General features: G+C 39.0%; 2 protein-coding genes across 2 annotated transcripts in view; both read left to right on the top strand.

The window, feature by feature from the left end:
- LOC137890451 (solute carrier family 22 member 13-like) overlaps positions 1–4,205 on the top strand; it is a 4,226-nt gene extending 21 nt beyond the window's left edge. Inside the window, exons 1-10 of the mRNA XM_068734528.1 lie at positions 1–533; positions 606–709; positions 799–953; positions 1,063–1,231; positions 1,482–1,602; positions 2,381–2,475; positions 2,550–2,764; positions 2,856–2,964; positions 3,050–3,256; positions 3,596–4,205. The exon at positions 1–533 is cut by the window's left edge and continues 21 nt beyond it. Of these exons, the coding sequence (XP_068590629.1) occupies positions 159–533; positions 606–709; positions 799–953; positions 1,063–1,231; positions 1,482–1,602; positions 2,381–2,475; positions 2,550–2,764; positions 2,856–2,964; positions 3,050–3,256; positions 3,596–3,671 (1,626 nt within the window). The 5' untranslated portion in view covers positions 1–158 and the 3' untranslated portion in view covers positions 3,672–4,205. The remainder of the gene's footprint in view (positions 534–605; positions 710–798; positions 954–1,062; positions 1,232–1,481; positions 1,603–2,380; positions 2,476–2,549; positions 2,765–2,855; positions 2,965–3,049; positions 3,257–3,595) is intronic.
- A 461-nt stretch (positions 4,206–4,666) lies between these two features.
- LOC137890452 (solute carrier family 22 member 13-like) lies at positions 4,667–10,269 on the top strand. Its single transcript, XM_068734529.1, has 10 exons — positions 4,667–5,267; positions 5,366–5,469; positions 5,582–5,736; positions 6,470–6,638; positions 6,732–6,852; positions 7,254–7,348; positions 7,486–7,700; positions 7,962–8,070; positions 8,784–8,990; positions 9,643–10,269. The coding sequence occupies exons 1-10, from the start codon at positions 4,893–4,895 to the stop codon at positions 9,710–9,712; spliced, it is 1,620 nt and encodes a 539-aa protein (XP_068590630.1). The 5' UTR covers positions 4,667–4,892; the 3' UTR covers positions 9,713–10,269.
- Positions 10,270–15,000: the final 4,731 nt, after the last annotated feature.

Genomic DNA, 15,000 nt, shown 5'->3' with positions numbered 1-15,000 from the left:
AATATGATGTCTTAAATTCTGGTTTTCACAGTTTTTGTGTTAACAGGTCAACCATTTGGTCCATTTAATTACTGACTACAGGTGGTTAAACATTTATTTGAACCTGAGCTTATATAAGAAATTCAACCAGGGTTCCACACATCCTCTGCAGTGTGAAAATGGTGGATTTTGGAGAGATTCTGAGAACCATCGGAGAGTTTGGCTTCTTCCAGAAGCTCATCATTCTTGCGTTAGCCTTCCCAAATTTCTTATTGCCCATCTTATTTTGCAGTTTTCTTTTTATCCAGTCTGATCCAGAGCGACACTGTAACACAGACTGGATCCTTCAGGCTGACTCCAACCTGACCACAGATGAGCAGCTGAACCTGACTCTGCCCCGAGAGGAGGATGGGACCTTCAGCAGGTGTCAGATGTTTGTCCCTGTGGACTGGGACATCGGAGCCATCAGGGAGTACGGACTCAATGAGACCACAGGGTGCAGGAATGGATGGGTGTACAACGACACGCTCTATGAGGCCACCATAGTCACTGATGTAAGTCGGTAATGATGTGTGATTTGTAGTTTCTTCTCATCCCTACAGCTTTTTGACAGTGTTGTTTTGCAGTTTGACCTCGTCTGTGACAAGTCTAACATGGCCGAAGTTGCGCAGACAATCTTCATGGCCGGTTTACCTGCTGGTTCATTCATCTTTGGCCCCACAGCTGAATCGTAAGTGACTTGAAAAAGATAAATTAGGTCAAGTGCAAGGAAAAATTCAAACCCTTCATTTGACGGTCAACCACTCTCTAAACTTTTAGGTACGGCCGCAGGAGAACCACCCAGTTGCCAGTTGTTCTCTTGCTAATATTCGTCATAGTTGCTGGCGTGTCGCCGAATATCTACGTTTACATAGTGTCACAGTTCATAGTTGGAGCTGCACTCGGAGGATATAGAATGAACTCCACTGTATTAGGTAGGACTTAACCAACATCTCTCTGATTTATGTTGTCTTTTAATTGTCTTAGAAAAGCTTTTTTTATTCCAGTTCAGACGTGATTTTGGTGTTTGACTTCTGTTTGTAGCTACGGAGTGGATTGGAGTCACCAAAAGGTCATTTGCCTCCTGCATGAGCCAGATGTTTGCAGCTGTTGGACAGTGTGGCATGGCTGGTCTGGTCTATGCTATCCGTGACTGGAGAATGGTGCAGTATGTCATAGCAGGAGGGCAGGCCTTTATATTCCTATACATATGGTAGGTGTTTAATAATTCATTATTTTTTGCCTGGGTGCTGTATTTAAACACTATTGCACTTCCTGACCTGGACAAACCCAGTTTAGCCATGTGTGTCCCATGGTTGTATAGCTCTAGTGTTACATTACAGAGATAATACAAAACCAGTGTCTTTTGGGAGAATGCTGAGAAATTAACCTTGTTCGTAGATATGTTTCTGATTTAGATTTGTGAGTGACTCCAACACCTGGACTGTGATTAATCTTTTCAGGTGGATTCCGGAATCTGCGAGGTGGTTACTTGAACAGGGAAGAACTGAAGAAGCAAATAAGTTGATCCGTAGAGTTGCAGCGATCAATAAAAAGAAAATCCCAGAAAATCTGCTGGACGAGGTAAATCAGATTCAATTTGAATGTTCTCTGATCAAATGAAAATTTGACCTGTGGATGGCCCTAGATTCCATCCTCTGGGGACCCTAAATGTTTGTATCAAATGTCTCTGCGTGCTAGTAGGCTTTAGGGTCAGTAAGCAGATTATTGTTCATGCCCATTATCTCCCTTCATTTAAAAAGTAAAAAGTTGAAATAGTTACCTAAAAATAATGAATAAAACGGTTGGAATAGGTTATGGATAAATGGTTAGTTAAAAGTAAATTATCCACGGATAAACGGCTAAGCAGTTGAAATAGCCAAATAAATTGCATAGGCCTAAATGTGAAATAGTTAGCTGAACATTTAAATTAAACAATTAAAATGATTAGCTCAATATAATTATAACGTGACAAGGTTCATCGTACAACAGGGTTGTGCAATAAATTTGTAGTCCCATTTTGCTACATAAGAAAATACACACAAACAATGTGTGTGTGTGTGTGTGTGTGTGTGTGTGTGTGTGTGTGTGTGTGTGTGTGTGTGTGTGTGTGTGTGTGTGTATATATAGAGAGAGAGAGAGAGAGAGAGAGAGAGAGAGAGAGAGATATGTGTGATGATCATGTCAGGTTGTTTGTGATGATGTAGACAGATGTGTGTATTCATCTCCTATTATTTAAAATTCAATAATCAGCTTCTTGGTTTCACTGACTTTGAGCCATAGGTTGTTCTGAGCAACACCTATATATATATATTGGCTATGGAGAGACCCTCTGTATTATAATAATACATTTGCCCTTCAGGTAACTGAGAAACGACAAATCCAAAGTGGAGGAATCAAAGCCATTTTTACCTCAACAGTCCTGATGAAATATTTATTCATTGTATCCTTTGCTTGGTAAGTTTTAAGCACATTTTGGAATTGAGTTATACATTTAATTAAATCAATTTTTGTGTTGTTGTTATTTGAAGGTTTTCATTAAATCTAGGCTACTTCTGCGTCATTCTGAATGTGGGTAAGCTTGGTCTGAACATCTTCCTGGTTCAGTTCCTGTTTGGGATCACTGAGGTGCCAGCACATTTCCTGTGTGTCTGGGTTCTGGAGTTGATAGGGAGAAAAAAATCCCTGATATCAACCCTCCTGGCTGGCAGTTTTTTTTGCCTCCTGACCCTTGCTTTCCCTCGAGGTGAATTTCCTGTCCTTCACATTCGGTCCATGAGGATACATCCGTCTGACTGTCAGTGGTTTAATACACTGAACTTACATTTTAATTCCAGACAGTGCTATTGTTATCACAGCCCTTGTAACCGCTGGAAAGTTCTTTTTGAACTGGGGCGGATCCGTATGCATGGTCTACATTCAGGAGTTGTTTCCCACTTCTGTCAGGTACTCAAAATAAAAGTATACTAAATAAATGATTATAGATATTCTACCTACAATATGTATTTGAAAGTGAACTCCACTCTTTCAGGCAAACAGCATTTGGCTTTGGCTCCATAGCCTACAGAGCAGCAGGCTTGCTGTCTCCGTTGCTCAACATATTGGCTGTGTACCACTGGTCCATACCCATCATAGTCTTCAGCAGCCTGACACTGATTAGTGGAGCTCTTGTCTTCCTGCTTCCTGAGACGAGGAGACAAGAGCTTCCTGATTCAACTATTGAGGCAGAGGGCAACAAGTAAGCAAGCTACACGATTTACTGAGGAGCTATGCCAATATTGGCTTTTATGGGGATCAATACAACCGGGGGTATCCATCCTCACTAGATCTGCATTTCACAAGCTTGCACTTCTCAACATGTTTGATCTCGTTTGTTTCATCCATACAAAAAATGTATGTAAAAATGTCAATTTGTCGATAATTTGAGACTCGTAATTTCCCGTCCAGTTTAATTGAAACTAGCCATACATGAACACACTTGCAGTGATTAAGTTAAAGATAATATTTTTACAAAAAGTCGGGAACAGGTAAAGGTCAGAATTCTGTCGTCTAAACGTTGTCTTCCTTTTGATTCTAGGAATATGACCAACAAGAACACAGGAAGTGACTCCAACATGGTCGAACACAACAGCAGAAAATCCACCAAACTCTAGTTGGAATGCCGTATTTTTACAGATGTTTTTGTTGTGTATAGCATGAGCTAGCTATATATTGTTGAGTAGAATATTTTTCTTTGGACCCGATTATGCCGTCAATGTTGCTGAGTCACCCAGTGTGTTTGCTCACGTACAGCGTCTGACTCAGTCGTGTGTCTTCATTGCTGTCATTTCTGTCTGTTACTATTTTACTGTTCTAGAAGTGGCCAGCTTAACGGCTGTTGTTAAGGAAAATAGCTTAGCAAGAAGGAATGAGGAACCCAGATCATGCACAGCAGCAAAAGCAAAAAAAACTAAATAAATCATTAAGTTACAAGTGTTTTTTTTCCCCTTTTTTTTTTTTTAAACCAGTAAAATCGACTTCTGACCCTTTTACACAGGGTGTGTGAATGTGAGAAGTTCAACTGAAATGTAATTTTCTCCTCACAGACAGTTTCATCTGAATGTTTTGAAAGAGATAACTGTATTGTATTTAACATGGAGATATAGTAAATAAAATAGAAAACCGAACTTTGTGTTGCTGGATTAGGTTTTTTCTTATTTCCCATGGTGATAATATTAATTTGACCTACAGGTCGGGAACCACTCGTATAGAGAGCTGTGACAGAAGCTGCATGGGCAGTAAGAACCCAATACTGCAGCTGCAAGCAGAGCGTTTAAGGGCCAAGTCGATACGCATCAAGCAGAGTACATTGTACCTTTGGAAATTACACACATCCAATTAGCAGATCTTACAATAACTTATTAAACGCACTTCTTTATAAACATTCTATCAATTCTGCTTTGGGGCTTCGTAGTCTCTTACTGTTAGAAAATCATATTAACAGTACTCTATATTTGTTTAAGCTCAGCTGTTTGTCGCCAAAGTTGTGATGACTCCACATTATGTAACAGGTTTATCTTTCATGTAAGAGTGCTGTGGGAGAGGTTTGATGAGTCAGCGTGTTGTAAAAGTTGGTGAAAGATCAACAGCACTTTCTGTGAGAGATAAGCAAAGTTATAGTACTCTGTCTGCAAAGAATCTTTCGACAAGCAGCACAGTGGCATTGGGTTTTATTAGCAGCTCTAACATAAAATCTTATAAATTTGACTGAAGGATTTAGATAAATGCTGTCTCATCCTTCCTGAAACATACAGTCCAGGGTTTAAACATTAATGGGCATTGTTTAAAGGTCATCGTGCACCAGCATCTCCTAACTGAAAACCGCCTCCCTGAACATGGCCGATTTCGGAGAGATTCTCAAGAGTATAGGAGAGTTTGGATTATTTCAGAAGATCACTCTTTTTGCTCTTTGCTTCCCAAATGTTATTCTGCCTTTTCACTTTGCCAGTGTATTTTTTATCCAGTCTGATCCAGAGCGACATTGTAACACAGACTGGATCCTTCTGGCTGACTCCAACCTGACCACAGATGAGCAGCTGAACCTGACTCTGCCCCGAGAGGAGGATGGGACCTTCAGCAGGTGTCAGATGTTTGTCCCTGTGGACTGGGACATCGGAGCCATCAGGGAGTACGGACTCAATGAGACCACAGGGTGCCGGAATAGATGGGTTTACTACAACACGCTCTATGAGGCCACCATAGTCACTGATGTAAGTCATAGGTCTGTCTCATAGTCATTTATAATATACATATTAAACAATCTTTATAAAATTATCCTTTTTAATCATTGTGTTTGCTTTTTCTACAGTTTGATCTAGTTTGTGACCAGGCTAATTTGTTGGAAGCGGCACAAGCAGTGTTGATGGCTGGCATTCTTCTTGGTTGTCTTGTATTTGGACCTCTTGCTGAATCGTAAGTGGACTGGACATTGTACAGAATGTGTGTTCTTGACGCTGTATAAAAAAGAAAGAATGTTTTTATACTACATATAAAGACACCAGTTTTTTTTTAAAATCTTTTTCAGGTTCGGTCGAAAATGCGCAGCTCAGATTTCCCTCATTGTCTTGCTGATATTTACTCTAACAACTGGATTATGTCCCAACATCCATTTATATTTGGCATCACATTTCATGGCGGGAATTGGCTATGGAGGTTTTCGACTTAACGCCGTTATATTGGGTGAGGTATAGGTCACTCCATCATTTAAGAAAAACTATTTTTGGGTCAGTTTTTGTTAAACCAAGCATTTAACTCATTTAATTTATAATGCAAACAAACTCACCATAGTTTTCATCCCAGTGTAACCGCAGTGAAAGATAGTTTACTTACAACAAAGGGATTCTTTATGGAGTCTCAAAACCGACAAAATGTAGTCATAGGTCATTAAACATTTCAAAAGTGTAACTGAATACATGAATAATAACATTGTTAGACAGTGCATGTGAAAAAGCTTTAAAAGGCAACCGCCTTTTCAGCTACCTGCCTAGCTGAAGCTACCTTTCATCATGAAACTACTACAGCCAGAGGAGATACTGTTAATCCTTTATATACTGAACTGCATACTGCTGTAGTATCGCTTTTTAAACTCTTGTAACAGTAGCTAATGCATTTTTGGCATCAAAACTACACTAACAAAGTTAGCTAGCTACTTGGAAGTTCACAGAAATCTTTCTTTTAGCTTCAAGTGCATGTCTCTTGTCTTCATCAACGACCACATCCTTTTAATCCACTAATGGATTTTGATCAACTAGCAATTATATTTCTTTTTATGCTCCATATTAATTATGTAGATTATTATTTATTGATGTATTCAGTTATTTTTTTTAAAACTTGTCTAATAACCATTTACAACATGTTGTCAGTTTTAGCATAATGAACTCCAATGTAACTGTCACTGATTTCCTGTTTCTAGCCACTGAGTGGATCGGGCCGTCCAAAAGATCGTGGGGAACATGTGTGACTCAGCTATTTGGTGCAGTTGGACAGGCCGTCCTCGCTGGTCTGATCTATTTCATCAGAGACTGGAGACTGGCTCAACTAATCACAGCATCTCCGCTTGTTGTTGTTGCGATTTACATATGGTGTGCGCATTATTATTTTGTTATTACCCTTTTGTTCGTTTTAAAGTTGAACTACAGATTACTGATAAGTGTCACTGTCCTTGTTTCTGACAGGTTCATTCCAGAGTCAGCCAGGTGGTTGTTGGACAGAGGAAGGACAGAAGAGGCTAAACAGCTGATTACCAAAGTGGCAGCCATCAACAAGTGCACTGTTCCAGACTCTCTGCTGGAAAAGGTACAGATTTTTTATGCCACTATATCATATATACTGGTAATAGCAAACACATAATGGTAAAATTACTATTACATGACAAAATGTCTACAGTATCTGTCTCTGAACAGTGTCAGAAAGATCTTGACTTAACACCTTTGTAACTTTTGAGGAAAAAGTTTTATTGGATTATAATGGCTTGTAAATACTACAGTGAATTGGTCTTTGCTGATTTGCAGTAAACTGTTTAGGATGAAATAACAGAACGACTCACATGAAGAGTTAACAATATAAGAGAGTTCATCACCTCTCTGACACAGTGTGAACAAAAACTGAGTACGCTTTAGAAAGGCTGTTGGCTGACACGGTTTGCTGACACAAGCAAACGTTAGGGTGATATTGTGTCCACCTGTTGTGCATTACAGATTGTTAAGAAAGAAACTGAGAAAAAGAGAGGCATAATAATATTTGTCCAATCATCTGTGCTTAGGAAGTATTTCTTAGCCATAACATTGGCATGGTAAGTTGCATTTCATGATACCCATAACAACTCTACTGAGCCTATAAATGATGCATTGAGGTTGCTCATGTAATAACACATTTCACAATTCATATTTCAAACTGTTTAACACTTGTTTTGTTTTTCTAAACCTTCAGGTTCTCATTGAATGTTACCTACTACTGCCTTTCATTCAATGTGGGAAATTTTGGCTTGAACATCTTCCTGACGCAGCTTATGTTTGGTCTGAGTGAACTACCAGCTCATGTACTTTGCATCTGGCTGTTGGAGGCAGTGGGGAGGAAGGTGTCACTGATGTCAACTCTTCTGGTTGGGGGATTCTTGTGCACCTTAATCCTAGCTGTTCCCCAAGGTAACGCACTTCAGGTAGTGTTTCTCTGGCTGTTAGTCAGTGCGCCACCTGGGTCCACTTGGGTTGCAATAAAATTTTGTGCAGATATTCATGACAATGATGTTAGTGATTCCCTAACTTTTCCTCTAGCTCCACCAGCATTTTTGATTCAGAGTAAAATCTCAACAATGTTGGATTGATTGCCTCATTCTAAGAACAACCTCACAGAGTCACCATTATGGCCGCTTGTTTGACACTGTGTTATTCGTTATTCTGTTCAAGGTAATGCTGTTGCCGTTACCGCCTTGGCAATCTCAGGACGTTTTTTCATGAACTGGGCAGGATCCATATGCAACGTGTATGTTCAGGAGCTGTTCCCCACATCTTTTCGGTAAGCCATCTCCATCTGAGTCTCTCCATCTCACTGTAGTATGATGCATTCAGAAGTGCGTGTTCATAAGAATGAATGTACACAAGTACAATAGAGATACAGCACTTGCCTTTAATTGGCTGTGCACCATTAAAGGACACCAGTATGTTTACTGTTGGCTTGTCTGCTTTTTGTTTAGTTGTCTTTGAGAATAAGGTGTCCAGCCATGGTTATATATTAGACTTGGTTACTCATTTTGACCGGTTTTTAGTTGAGGGAGGTGAACCTTATGATGATATGTGGGTCAGCCCAGCAGCTGTCAAGAACCATTTTCTCTTATGTGACACTAGCTTCAGTATTCATTGACGTGTTTGTTTTTTTAGTGCTAACTGTTGCAGTCAAATTGGTTTAACATACCCAGAACAAATGAAGCCTTGCAGATACTAAATGGTGTTACTGTTCTTTTTAGTCAGCTAATGGGCAGTCAACTAAATGGGCAGGTTGAATGCTTCTATCCAAGAGAAATGCACAGATTAAAGGCAAAACAACCACCATTTTACAATTGTATTATTTGTACTGTTCTTAATAGTTATTTAAGAAGTTTTACACGATTTAATCAAGTTTAGTACGATACATTTCACTGAGTTAAAAAATAAAATAAATGCTAAGACCACGATGGAATACTTTAAATTTAAAAGTGGTGCACGTCTGAGCTCTGTATGTTTCTGTTTCAGACAAACAGCCTCTGGTTTGGGCTCCATTGCGAGCAGAGCTGGTGGCTTGCTGGCCCCGTTGCTCAACATATTGGCCGTGTACCACTGGTCCATACCCACCATAGTTTTCAGTAGCCTGACACTGATCAGTGGAGCTCTCAGCTTCGTGCTCCCGGAGACCAGGAGAAAAGAGCTTCCTGATTCAACCGATGAGGCCGAGGGGAACAGGTAAAGCATCATCAAACCCCTGTCCTTGTTAGCGAAGTGTGCAGTATAACAACTGCATTTGAATTAGATGTTGTATTTATATTTATATAGCGCCTTTCTGCTCTCCCGACCACTCAATGACTTTACACTACATGCCATCATTCACTCATTCACACACGCATTCATACGCTGATGGCACCATACAAGCTGCCACCTGTTCATCAGCATCTAATCTAATCACTTACACACCGATGGAACGGTCTTCAGGAGCAAAGTGGGGTTCAGTATCATGCCCAAGATGTTTGCTTCAGTGGTTTAGCAGGAAAAACTTTATTTGAATGAATCCAGTTATTGGTATAAAGACAAGACAACGTTTTAGGTAAAAATGTTGAAAATAACATTTCAATTTTACTTCAAGATTCAAATTTTGGTTAATTATGAAGAACGGTCTATTAGCATCTCCAAATTAGAACATAGCTACTTTTAATCAATCTTAAGTACTGCACACAATCAAATATAAAACCCTTTTCCATTTGAGCTCAAGAAGTGACTCCTCATTTTGTTTCTGTAGTTTTGTTAACATAAAGATTCGACCGAAATACATTAATGAAAACATGTAACAAAAAGCAATCCAACTGAACCAACATACTCTGTGTATTCATTTCTCCCACAGAAATCAGAGCACCCTGAAGAACCAAAGTGAATCAAACAAGCCTGCACAAAGCATGTCCACCCGTCTGTAGTCTGATTACTTCTACTTCTCACGTTCGCGGTTGCTCTGCGATCAGCAGAGCCTCGGGATGGTAAATTTGTATTGGTCAGCTGCTCTGTCAGTCCACTTTGGTCCATCATCAAGCAGCCACTGGCTACAGCTTCATGACTTTTTCTGTAGATATTCTTCTTTCTCCTGAGCATTCCTTTAGAGCAACCAAATGTCCACGTGCACACAACAAATATCAAATTGTAATCGGAAGATTGGCATGAAGTATTTCATGCTTTTATTTTAGACACTGCATTGGTTTTCTTGTTGTGTAACCTTCAGGTCAAATAAGCGCATAAGATGTCTCAAAATCGAATGAGCTGATTGCTCTGGAAGTTACAGACAACGTTAATGCTCACAAGGTAACAAACTCTTTTATGAAATTTTAGTGACATAATGGCTTTCTGTCTTGTGCCAGCCTCAGGACAAACTTTATATTTGTCCGTCAGTTTTTACCTTGTACTGTAGTATGTTACTTAAATTAACTGCCCTGAGATCTACTTTTCACTGTCACTTGATTGCCAAAGCTCTCAATAAAAACTCTTCACACTGGTGGTCCGTGGGTTTTGCTGAACCAAAGGCACATTGTGGAAAAATGTACCTGTAGAAATACATACTACAAACCAAATACCATTCACCTATCGGGGTGAGCAGGAGTCTGCAAATAAAATGGAAACTACCTTCAAGGAGGTAAATGAATGTTTTTATGTGAACCAAACAGCTGCTAAGAACTTTATTCAAGTAGTAAAAGTACAATAGTCCATTTTTAAGAGAGGACAGCAACCTAAAATATTTGAAATGCTACTGAGATAGCATCACCTCCTGGTCTGTTGATGTAACTATACAAGTAAAGTCAAATTTAAGGAACACAAGATCCTGCCGGTTATGGTAAACACACCTACAGAGATGTTTACTTTGATATTTTTATTTATGCTTTTTATTTTATTAATCTGTATTGGACCAAGTGCAGTACTGAGAAAAAAATCTTGCAAATGTATTCATTGTGCATTTTAATCTTGTAGTTAATCCGAAGGTAAAAATAGAGTTGACACACTTGTTGAGAAGGTAAGTCCGAAATGGAACACTGGTTAAACTAAGGCTCTATTTAGAAGTTGTAAAACAAACAAAGGTTATGGTAATATAGGTCATAAAGGTTATGAGGGACAAACTGCTAGTAAACCATTTGTTAACGAAAAGTTCTTGATTAACTCCAAACTCGGTAGCAATTCTGTATATTGCAACACTTTACTTGAGACACAGAAAGTAAGTAGTAATGATTTGTTATAGGTTAAGCGCCGTTTAATGCATGATTCAGAAGACCATTATAAGGATTCACAGATACCCATGAACACTTAATTACATAATAGTTTTGAAAGAGCCATTCTGTTGTTTTGTTTTTGTACAACCTCCCACCACTTGGGGGCGTAGTGCCGGTGTGAATCAGGGCACAGGTAATATAATCAGTGGGGTCATTTGATACAGGTGTTGCTGAACAGAAGGGAGCAAACAGTTTTCGACCGTGCGACATGTAATGAATATAAATGTTAGGATTTTTGGTCTATGTAAAGAAAATGAACTACAACAGAGAAAGTGGTTGGCTTCTGTTTATGTAGAAATAAAATGCATATAGTGGAAACTGGACTTCGTTATTTGGCACGCATCTAAACAAACATTTCAGCAACCGTGGTGACTTTTTTGGGAAGCAACGGGGTCACTACAAGTTTATTAAATCTAGGGTTGGTAATCTTCTTCAAAAACATTTTTTTTGTTGAAATTGTCTTCACATTCCGACAGCAATCAATAAATTGAAATGTTCTGACAAAGAAAAAGAAAAACAATCCGGTATCTGTGGCCTGTTCAATCATTTCGTTCAGCCCAAATGTAATAATTGGACAGGCTACTTTAACTATGCCCATGCATTCATTGCACATCACCAGAGTCTTCCACAAGCTGCTAGCTTAAGAGCTGTGCATACGAACAATATTCAAGTTATTTAGGTTCAATGTTTGTTTTATATTAACTTAATAATGATCATTTTGAAGGGAGGTCTGAAGGAACGGGCTGTCAGTGGTTATCAAGAAGCTCATAAAGACAAAATTGATGAGCACATAATATATTAGTGTAATCCATTTGGGATACAAATGGTACCAAACAAACAAGTACATCAGAAAAATCACAGAGAATATCTCATAACATTACATTAAGAAGTAGCTCATCATTCAAACACTTGGTAGACAAGGTTTGTAGAATGACGATTCAAAAAGCTTTACGTTGCTTTAACAGCAAGTCAGCATCACCACCTCTAGGTGGTAGACTAACCTTTACAATGTCACAAAAACATAAAGTGGAAATGTCATATTTTTCATCATTAAAATGTATGGCTACAGAATAATCCCAGTCATTCTTAGGGATAGAGTTTTTGTGTTCAGTTATACGAAGCTTAAGCTTTCTGGTAGTTTTACCTACATACACAAGTCATCATGGACAACGTAATGTACTTATGACTTCTGGTGACTAGTAGTTTTTTTGATTACCAATGTTGAATGCACTTATTGTAAGTCGCTTTGGATAAAAGCATCTGCTAAATGACTGTAATGTAATGTAATGTAACATGTACACATGTGTAGAGGCACAAGTGATAACACTTATGGTAAACTTTGTTGGTGTTAGGATGATAATAATGTTGTTTTTTTTAAGTAATATTCCAAACAGGGATTTCTCAGTGCAGTCTCATGAGCCCTATGGATCCATTCAGTAGGGTACCCTCGCTGGACAAATCTGGCTTTCATGTCCTCAGCTTTGTCCATAAAATCTTTAATGGCATTGCTCTTCTTAGTCTGAAGAATTGGCTTTGTGGTAGACCTCTCTTAGTAGGGTTGGATGAAAACTGCTTGCCAATAAAAAGATGTTTTTATCAGTGTATTTTTGGTATAGAGAGGTTGATAATAAGGTGCCATTATTTTTTTTTTTAGAACCCACATGTCTAGAAAGTGAATCTTTTCTTCATTGTAATCTGTAGTAAATTGCAGCTTGCTGTTGAAACTGTTCAATAGGGTGAGAAAATCATGCAACTCCTCAGCATCGCCTTGATATAGACAAAAACATCAATGTACCTATACCATTTCAAGATTTTGGGCATATGTGTATTTTTCTCAGGGTTCAAAACTAAATCTCTCTCAAAAGAGAGAAATAGAGGTCGACGCTGGTAATAGAGACTTGTAAATAGAAGTCTCCATTAAAGTTAAAATAAATCTTTTTCATGACAAAAGTTGCCAAATCGATGATAAAAGTAATCACCAAATTTGGAGACATGGACAGAGAGAGTATCAAAAATTGAACTTTTCAGCTTGAGAGCCACTCTCATAAACAGCAGACAGTGTATTTATATTTTGTTAAATTTTTGTTATATTTTTGTCTTCTATGCTTTTTCTTGTCATCAAGTTCTTGTTTGCTGTCCACCAAATTACCCTTCAAAATAAAACTTTGAATACCTTTAAGGCATATTTTGTACTAGTGAGAAATAGTGCAGGGGTTACACCAAACTTAAAACCATAGACTGTATATAACAACGCTCTGTCTCCGAGTTCTCCTTCAGCCCAAAAAGAAAGATGGGATCTCTGAAGATAAAAGTGTAAAGCCTCCAAACCACCATCATGTGGCGATATCAAACATCAATAGAACATCAACAGGTAAAATGCTGGTAGAGTATGGGCATAAGCTTTGATAAAGAAAGTCAACTGTAACAGGGGAGACAAATGAATTTGTCTGAGCTACTATGACACCCTGGACGATCAAACAGTGATTTGTGTATTTTAGGAAACATATAGGACGGATAAGGTGCTGACAATAAAAGTCATGTTCAGTTTTGGTAATCCAGCCTTTTTGTCTAGCCTCTTCCAAATAGACACGAATCCTGTTGAAAAGCGAGTAAGGTCAGTGTCCAATTGTATCATTTCTGTTAGACAATTTAGAGACCATTTCTAATTTTATGCTCTTGAAAACAAATTGCCCCACCTTTATCAGCTGCTTAAATCACAATGTCTTTATCATTAATCAGTTCACTCAAAGTAGTCCTTTCATTAAACGTCAAATTATTTAAAACTTGAAAAGGCAGGTTGTTCATCTTTATCATCTCCTGTTCAATTATTCTGCATAACATGATTTAATGATGCATTAATAGTGTTGAGGCGTAATGGTTCACTAGCAGTTAGATCCTCAATTGATCCCTGTAAGAACTCAAAATCTAGTGTAATTTATTGCATGGTGTTAGAGGTTACATATCTAATTATAAAGAAAAGAAAATGTTCAGCTCAGAATCTGCAAGACCTACTGTTCTTGTACAGTAGACTGATGTATCAGGAAATTCATATGGTAGTACCATAGTTGTAAGGCAGAATGTTCTCATAAAATTGCTTTTTTAGAGTAAATGTTACTGGCTGTGTATTTGGCCTGTAAAAGCATGAGCTGCATAATATGATAGTCTACTCCCACGGGAGACCCACTTCCTCACCAAAATACCATCCTGAAGAAAGTAGGCCCCGGAAACACGTTTCACCTGACTGACAGCACTGACTCAAACAGCTCCTCCAAGGATGGATTCGTTCTCCGTTCACTCTGCAGATCATATGAGACACCGAGAAAGTAAAAATCGGGTCAACATGGAACATTTTGTTCCACTGCCCATCTACCCGCTTTGACTCAGCACGACTCATCGCCCACATAACCGCGCATGTAGGTACAGTGTAGGGAAAGCGCACAGCACTCAGGCTGTTCTGAGTCTGAAGGAGAGGGAGTGACGATCGGAGGAGGCACATTTGCCCCAACGTGACTGCCAGTTAAGTTGTTGCCCAAAATTATGTTAATCCCTTCCACTTTCAACGCTGGTCTCAAATCAATAGACACTTTGCCCTGCACCAAGCCACAGTCTAGATTCCCACTTTGCCACATCCACAGGAACACTTGCAGCTAGTGATGGGTCCGGCAACACCGATGCGTCGGCGCATGTGTCGAGCTCATAGAGCGAAACCCCGTGTTGGTGCGCGTATCGCTTTAAGAAAGTCACGTGACCGATACAGCTGCTGTTTCGCCTGTCACTGAGGCACCAAACTGTGTTTATAACGAAGCGCATCTGTCAACGGGATGCATCTCTGCCAAAAGAATCACAGATCTTTTGAAGCACAATTCTTCCCTTCAAGCCATGGAGCCCGAAAGAAAAAGAAAGGTTTCCGTCGTGTGGGACCATTTTGATCTTATATCGGCAAATAAGGTTTT

The sequence above is a fragment of the Cebidichthys violaceus genome, unplaced genomic scaffold (genome assembly GCF_023349555.1).
Source record: "Cebidichthys violaceus isolate CVI_PGR_0920_01 unplaced genomic scaffold, fCebVio1.0.p SCAF_640, whole genome shotgun sequence".
Classification (NCBI taxonomy): domain Eukaryota; kingdom Metazoa; phylum Chordata; class Actinopteri; order Perciformes; family Stichaeidae; genus Cebidichthys; species Cebidichthys violaceus.
Note: the sequence above shows the minus strand (reverse complement) of the source record. Positions and strands in the feature narration are given on the sequence as shown.

Excerpts from the sequence above, each read along its gene's own strand:
- LOC137890452 (XM_068734529.1), top strand. The coding sequence starts at position 4,893 with ATGGCCGATTTCGGAGAGATTCTCAAGAGTATAGGAGAGTTTGGATTA. Across the intron at positions 5,268-5,365 it reads AGGCCACCATAGTCACTGAT|TTTGATCTAGTTTGTGACCA; the intron begins GTAAGTCATAGG and ends CTTTTTCTACAG. Across the intron at positions 6,639-6,731 it reads GTTGTTGCGATTTACATATG|GTTCATTCCAGAGTCAGCCA; the intron begins GTGTGCGCATTA and ends TGTTTCTGACAG.